The sequence below is a fragment of the Vigna umbellata genome, chromosome 5 (assembly GCF_029865625.1).
Source record: "Vigna umbellata cultivar VRB3 chromosome 5, Vumbellata_1.0, whole genome shotgun sequence".
Taxonomy (NCBI): domain Eukaryota; kingdom Viridiplantae; phylum Streptophyta; class Magnoliopsida; order Fabales; family Fabaceae; genus Vigna; species Vigna umbellata.
In genome coordinates, this window is record NC_142169.1 from 36,514,888 (window position 1) to 36,522,500 (window position 7,613).

Genomic DNA, 7,613 nt, shown 5'->3' on the forward strand with positions numbered 1-7,613 from the left:
GGGAGGGATTTGGTTGGTAGGGACATAAAAAATAATAAATTTTCTATCAAGATATAAAGAACTAATTAAGTAAGCAATTGATTTTATTAGATTATTTTATTGTAATAATTGATTCAATTGTTTGAATAAATTTTAACCAATTAATAATTGATTGAACTAAATTAATTGAACCGTTGATTCATAATATTTGTTTTCTAATAATATATTATAATTTAATTTATTTATAATATTTGTTTAGTTGATTTAATCACTCTTTTATGTGTACGAATCATATTGGATAAATTGTCTCACATCAACAGGTCACAATTTGTAACTATACAAAAAATTAAATTCAATCTTAATGGAAGCCAATGAAGATATGTACACGATTTCAATGAGTCGAGCAGCATCAACAAACTCACAGATAGTGAATCAATTAACAATTGAGGTACTGGGCGAGGATTCAGCATGTCGTGCCACAAATGATTCTACGAGTGGGTTCACAAGATGAGGTGCCTCATCCTTCATGAAGTGCACAATAAATAAAGTTTTGTCATAAACATGAAAATTAAAGATAAAAAAATGCACGTACAAAAAATGAAGACATAAAATTCCATTACGATAGTATGAACAGGATTATATAGATTTTATTAACTCTAAATTCCAGAAAAGGATCGCATTAAATGGCCCTTCACTGTTCTCTTTGATTAAAATTGTAGTGTCCTTAATAATTTTAACCATTCTGGTTTCTTAAGATTATCTAATACTTCATTATTCTTTAGTAGTCCTTGTAATTAATTTCCTGCAGAAAAAAATGGGAATTTTTAATGCTTCTCGCCCTAAAAGGATACCCAAAAAATTAGGATTAGAAAAGACGCACCGAGACTTCTCAAGAGAAGTAAGAGCAGGAGGCAAGTATAACTATGGGATTAGGATAATATGTAATTGATTCCAAGCAAATTAATTAAGATAATGATAATTATCATCTATGAATACTTTATGAATTATTTTAGATGCTATTAAGAAAAAGATTGGGAACTCTTACATTACATGTACAAGGAAAGAGAGAGAAGGAGAGGGAGAGAGAACCTGGGGGCAATGTCCAACATTAGGAAGGACAATGAAGTCTTCAACAGAATCAAAATTTTCATAATTTCTTCCAATCTCAATTGGTTCCCAAGGATCCTTGTCACCCCATGCTATCAGAACCGGGCACTGAAAAATTAAAAATTAAACACACTATATCGTTGTTGGATTTTGGCATCTCAAACATACATTCACTTGTTATTCCCATTTCCTCAACTACTGGTGTTTGGAGGCTTACCTTTACTCGAGGTAGTAGTTCCTCGGGAAGAGGACCACCTGAATAGCAAATGAACTCAAGAAATACCTCTGCAGCTCCAGGTTCCAGACCTGGACCAAGGATGATCTGCACTAGCTCATCTGTCACCTTGGAGGTGTCATGATAGCACTGTCAAAGCAATACACATGTAATCATAAGTTGTGGGTAATAGCAACCTCAGTAGTCAAATTTCAAAGCATGATACCACCTTGGAGCTGGCCACTTGCAGCTCCAGTGATAGATATGCAACCCTACTAACATGGGTGTAGAATAAGAAAAATAGGAGTGAATGTATGACATTATAGGCTATGTTTGGGTAGTGTGCAAGGGATGTGCAAGGGAATGTATGAGATTAGTAACAACTTGATCACTTAGCAGTACCGGAAAACAGATTTGACTAATGGGCATTAGGTAAAGACAGAAGAGTAAAGAGGGGAAAGGCAGAGAATTGTGAGTAATGTTTGGAAAGGGAGGAAGCCAACCCACTACCCCTCCAAGTACCTGCAATGTTTCTAAGAATATTTTACGTTCCTGTTTCTGTGAATCTCGTCATGGATATGCCCATCATTTGTTGTCAAATTGGACTCCTTAGCAATCAGATTTATTCCAATACATTAGCAGCCTCATCTAACACACTTCCTTTCTGTTTTTCTATCCAGTCTACCGTGTTCAAGGCATGAGTTTTAAAGAGATGAAATTGAAAGTTAAGCGAGAGGAGTACCTGGCAAAGAATGTTCCTTACAGATTCTTTTGTGGCAACAGTTTTATAGAAGAATTTTCCTAAAGCAGTATCCCTACGATATAAAACATGATAATATGGGTAAATCGTCTGCTCAAGGCTTTAAATATCTCAAGTCCATGTAAACAAACTAGGGTTTCACTTTTACCTAAGCAATCTCTGGAATGATCTGATGAAAGGCTTTCCATACCAAGGCTGCTTCTTTATATGAAGCATACGCAGAGATATATTGAGAAGGATAATGCCCCGGCAAATGTTTGGTGCTACCACAGCTGCTTGAAGACCAACAACTCCTGTACAAAAATAAACAACAATACGAAACACGGAAGCAGGGCAGTGATTATTTATGAATTTATGAAGGGAAGATAGTTGAAAAAAATCACCTCCAATAGAATTGCATAAAAAGAATGCTTCATCCTTTATGACATCAAGACAAAAATCATTTAATTGAGAGGCCCACGTTTCGAAAGTGTAAAAAGAATGGTCTCCTATTTGACGAGGATTTGGTTTATCTGAATATCCGTATCCAATGAGATCAATGGCGTAGACACGGTGAGATTGAGCAAGAATTGAAATGTTGTTCCTCCAGTGGTCACTGCAACGAAGTAAACTCTAGAATTACATTGTGGCATAAACAAAGGAATTGAGAAAGTCAAAATAAGTGAGGAAGCTAACAGATGAAATTAAATTTGGTATAAAACATAAACATATGAAGTCCATCCAGACTGCAGACCTAGTACCTGTTAGCTCCAAAACCGTGGACTAAAAGTAGCGCAGGACCATTGTTCCCAGAATGTTGATAGCGAATGGAGTAATCCCTCCAATTCCAAACGCTACGCGTACAATTCAAGGTCTGAATCGTTTATTCACTGTTCCAAAAACTAGAAAAAATAAAATAATTATCATGCGATACAGAAAGAAAATTACCGGGTCTGAACCTCGTCCTCAGCGTCAATGTTTAATTTGGAAAAGAATCGACGGGGGAAATGAATTTTATTTTGAACTGGAGAGTGACAGCGTGAGCGGTAGCGAGGGAAACCGAGACTGGTTATGGTGATTGATGTCATACAAGCGCTAGTCATTGTGTTCGTGACCATGGCCTTTCTTTTCCACACTCATTCGCCCTTTCCCCTTGCTTTCTATATCTCATTTCTCGTCGCCAGTTCCTCTGTTCTAGAGCACGCCACGTATTTATTTAACACATAATTGCACAATTCATCCATTCAAAACTGACACGTCAAAACCACAAATCCCAGTACCATCTTTATTTTGAGAAATTGAAAATATCTCCTCTTATTTTATATATTCCTTAATAAAATTTATATATTTTAAAAAATAAAATTTACTAAACATATCTAAGTTGTTTATATATTCTTTTAATTTTAATAAAATGTAGACTCAGCTCACCAATATCATCATGCATCTTCAAGTGGACTTTTTTGTTCTTAATTTATTAAACTTATGCAACTATCATCATCATCAGGCTTTAATGATGTTCCAACAACTAGTAACAAATGTTAGTTATACCTCTTTGTTTGTCATTTCTTCATTTTAGTTCTTCTTTATTTGTGTATATGAGCTTGGCTTCTAAAGTTGTGGTTGTGGTGGTAAAGTGTTATAGTTTGTGGTGTGGTTCGTGGAAAAAATATGTGGTAAAAAGGCATTGGAGGTGGTGAAAAACATTCGAGGTTGGAAATTACATAAATAACCTTAATCGTCGTTTAAACTGTAATTAAGAGAATGTCGATATTCAAATGTCGGTTAAGACTTGTCACAAGTACGGTAAGTTCTCAACCGTAAATCGAACACAGGTGGGGCTTTAAGCTTGAAGCGCAAAGTGTAGTTAAGGCTTCCGAGATTTGTTCTTGCACATCCAAGCATAAAGATACATTCAACCCTTCTACCATACATCCAAGCACAAAATCATACCACATGTACCGTACTCCTGACGGAACGGTTGCTCTAAGGCCGTCCACCCAAACCACCATCAGGACGAGCATCGAAGCAAAAGTTGTCCTCGGACCAACCTTACATAGGACGTGCGATCTTCCAAAGGTCGGCCATCGAGACCGAGCGTCCAAGCTGACCGATCAGCAGAACCAAGTGACTGCCCATCCCGGTTGAGTCCCTCGTCGACCACCCCTTCTCACCGGTCATCCCAACCGACCCAGGTCCACTACACGGTTAAACACTAATGACTCATTAAAGCCCTTAATGAAAATTAAGGTATGATTGGGCCGTTATCAGGCCCACGAAAGGTAAAAGCCCATTACAATCCGTATAAATAAATGTTCCAGGTATGATTTTTGGACAGATTCCTTACGATGCAATATATACATGCATCACGGACCGCTCTGTCATATTACTGACTTGAGCGTCGGAGTGCCTTTGACAGGTACCCGACTGCCCGGCTTGGGGAAGGAGGAAGGAACGAATACTACCACGAGGACTTGAAGAGAAAGCCCGTTCGGCCCTTCCCAGCGCGTCCAGCCCTCAGCAAAAGAGGTAACCGTCCGGTTTTCGTCAGCTTCTAGTGCCCCAAGCGCCAGAGCCGCTCGATCTGCTTCAGCTCGTGAGAAAGCGTCCGTCCGTCGCCAAGCATTCGTCCGATCCGTAGCAGTTTCATCGTTCGTCCGTCAATCTTTACCGTGAGTGTTTTAATAGGGTCACACTAGATCCGACCGAAACACCACGTACCAATTAGTTTCATACATTTTATACATTCAACCATCTCAAAGCATGCATCAAGGTTGAGGAGAGAAGCACTAACCTGAACTCAAACCAACTAAGACGAGACAGATAGAGGAAAAAGCACCACTGCATATCATGGAAGATCCTCACCACCACTGGATCAACCACGACGGAGCATCGAAGGACAATGACGGCCGCTATGGAGAACGTTTTGCCGCGAGGGAAAACATGAGGTTGAACTGCGAGAGGGTGAAGTGTGAGAACAAAGAGACAAGAGCTAGAAGGGAGAGCGCAAATTGAGAATGAAATGCAGTAACGAAAATGAAAAACGCAAATGAGAGAGAGAGAGGAGGCGCTGAGTATGAAATGTGGCAGCGAATAAGGGAAATGAGAGAGCGAGGAGGCCTAGGGGTGGTATAGGTTTAGTTGGGAATGAGTTTAAAGAGGGAACATAATCTCTAGTCACTCAAAGATTCTTTCCGCAAATTCTAACAGGACAAAGATGAAAAATTGATAGAAGTTAGAAGTGCAACTTAAAATGGGTGAGATACAGATAGAAGCACTCAAACATAGTTCATCATTTGTTTCAAAAACGTTTATATTTTGATATATGAAAATAAAATAAGTTTTATATAGTTTAAATAAATGTTTAATTATTTATTTGGTTCTTATTTTTGTCAAAAAAATATCTAATTAGTCTTTTAAAATTTTTTTACTCAATTTGAATATGACATTTTTCTAAAAATATTCAATTTATTGTTTTAATAATATATATATATATATATATATATATATATATATATATATATATATATATATATTTATTGTAATACAAAGGAATATATGTTTTTTTCAAAAATTAGAAATTAAGAAATACACAGTGGGTTAAATTTTTTACTATAAAAATTGAAATCAATATTTAGCAAAGAAATAATTTTCATTCTATATTTTATAATTTTAATTATAAATATTAAGAAATAGTTTATAGAAACATTAAAAAAATAAAATATTAATTATAAAATATTGTTTTTAATATAATATAAATAAATATCTTTAATTATTATTAAAATTAATTTTTTAATTATAAATATCAACATCAACATTCCATCCATCTATAACGTTTATTATTAACTTTGAATATATATATATATATATATATATATATATATATTTAACTATTGTTTATAATTAAAAAAGTTAATAATAAAAAATTATACAAATTAATTTATAATATAATAAAGTTTTGATAAAAAAAAGTCAAGATGCTTGTGTTTACAGTATACTTACTTTAAAATATGGACGGAGACATAAAAATTATAATATTGTGAACACACGATTTCATAAACAATAAAGAAAAATAAAAAAGGTTATCCTACACAACAAAATTTATATTTATTTAATCTTTTTTTTACTTTTTATTAAAAGTACAAAAATTCATCCTTTTTTTTATAACCATTTTACGTGTATTAAAAGAATATGAATGTAAAGGTATCTCATCTATCATTACCTAAAAAAAATCTCATCAGTTTATTAAGAAAGAAATACTGTGACCGTTAAAAAAAATGAAATGGTATGAGCCTATGCTTTTGCTAAAACATTACCAGAACTAGTAGATAATTAAGTTGGAAAGAATTGCAAATCGCGTTGAGGCATTGATCAACTCCAATAGTTAATCTACACTCCTTTTTATTGCATATATAGAAGGAGTCTTTCTTAGGTGTATGGTGGGGGCTTTGGCAAACCCTTAACAACACCGCAAAGTAAAGCGTTGTCTGGAATATTGTACTCGTCTCTGAGAGAACGCTCGGGGCTGATAATGCTGAAGTACATCTGTTGGCCAAGATACATATTTTCAGTAATCATCGATCTCAAGTTCCACATTCCAACGTTGTCGGTTGATAACAAGATGGCGGCCCAAGATTTTGGGAAGACCTGAATTGTGTGCCTGCTGATGGCATCGAGAGGGTTGTAGCTGTTCCTCTTCTCTGGGGTCCATTTGCCAGGCTCTATGCTGTATTGTAAGCAAGATATATATATATATATATTAAGTAATCAACAAAAAAAAAACTAATTAAAGAGAAAGAGAGTAAGAATGATAAAGGAAAGGAAAAAGGAAAGAAGGAATACTGACGCGACTGCGAAGAACGCATAACCATCTATGTGATATGACTGGATAGATTTTTCATGGTTCTCAAAGATGACCTCGATGAATTTACGGTGGTCAAGGCTGAGAACATTTGGCTGAATTTTAACAGTGGTTCCAACGTCAGATGATGGGTCGTCTTTGATAGTATTATATTTGAAAACCTTGTCAGCAACTCCATAGTATTCAGCTAGTTTGAGAGGAGTTTCGGGGTCTTCGTGGGATACACCATTGAGGGCATAGCGAAGCTTACCGTTTTCCCTACTGACGGAGTTGATGAGCTTGATGGTACGGGTGATTTCGATTTTGGCGTATTTGTAGGAACCCTGAGGGTTGGGCCTGGCGGCGCTGGCAGTGAGATTCCAGCGGAAGGAACGGAATTGATTGAGAGACCAAGCCCAGCCGACTGGAGCCTCCGGGATGTCGGGCGAGGGACCACTCTTGCCATTTGTGTAACGGATGATGCCTTTTCCTGTGAGAACAGTCTTGCTGAAACGCGTGGAAGCCACCATGTAGTAATCCTTTGGGTCCTTGTCTGCTGTGACAAGGACAGAAAAGCAGCCACCTATATGGACGTCCAGAGACTCGTATTGGTTTTGTACCACGTGGGAGCCTTCAATCTCAACAACCGTCAACGGGTGACCTTGGATCCTGAAGTTGAGTGAAAATTTCATCCCTACGTTGCATACTCGGAATTTGTAGGTCTTTTCGGGCTTCAT

General features: G+C 36.5%; 2 protein-coding genes across 3 annotated transcripts in view; both read right to left on the reverse strand.

The window, feature by feature from the left end:
• Positions 1 to 253: 253 nt before the first annotated feature.
• On the reverse strand, positions 254 to 3,238 carry LOC124838585 (alpha/beta-Hydrolases superfamily protein). Of its 2 annotated transcripts, XM_047314229.2 has the most exons (8): positions 2,988 to 3,236; positions 2,801 to 2,893; positions 2,444 to 2,655; positions 2,209 to 2,353; positions 2,043 to 2,115; positions 1,304 to 1,450; positions 1,069 to 1,194; positions 254 to 501 (listed from the first exon to the last, which is right to left on the reverse strand). In XM_047314229.2, exons 1-8 carry the CDS (start codon positions 3,155 to 3,157, stop codon positions 412 to 414), a joined length of 1,056 nt encoding a protein of 351 aa, XP_047170185.1. In that variant the 5' UTR covers positions 3,158 to 3,236; the 3' UTR covers positions 254 to 411. The 2 variants fall into 2 exon arrangements, with proteins under 2 accessions (XP_047170185.1, XP_087971120.1); XM_088114994.1 differs by having other exon boundaries at positions 2,209 to 2,655; positions 2,988 to 3,238.
• Positions 3,239 to 6,395: 3,157 nt separating this feature from the next.
• Positions 6,396 to 7,613, reverse strand: part of LOC124838591 (L-ascorbate oxidase homolog) — a 1,922-nt gene continuing 704 nt past the window's right edge. Inside the window, exons 2-3 of the mRNA XM_047314240.2 lie at positions 6,883 to 7,613; positions 6,396 to 6,762 (exon numbers count right to left, since the gene is read on the reverse strand). The exon at positions 6,883 to 7,613 is cut by the window's right edge and continues 379 nt beyond it. Of these exons, the coding sequence (XP_047170196.1) occupies positions 6,465 to 6,762; positions 6,883 to 7,613 (1,029 nt within the window). The 3' untranslated portion in view covers positions 6,396 to 6,464. The remainder of the gene's footprint in view (positions 6,763 to 6,882) is intronic.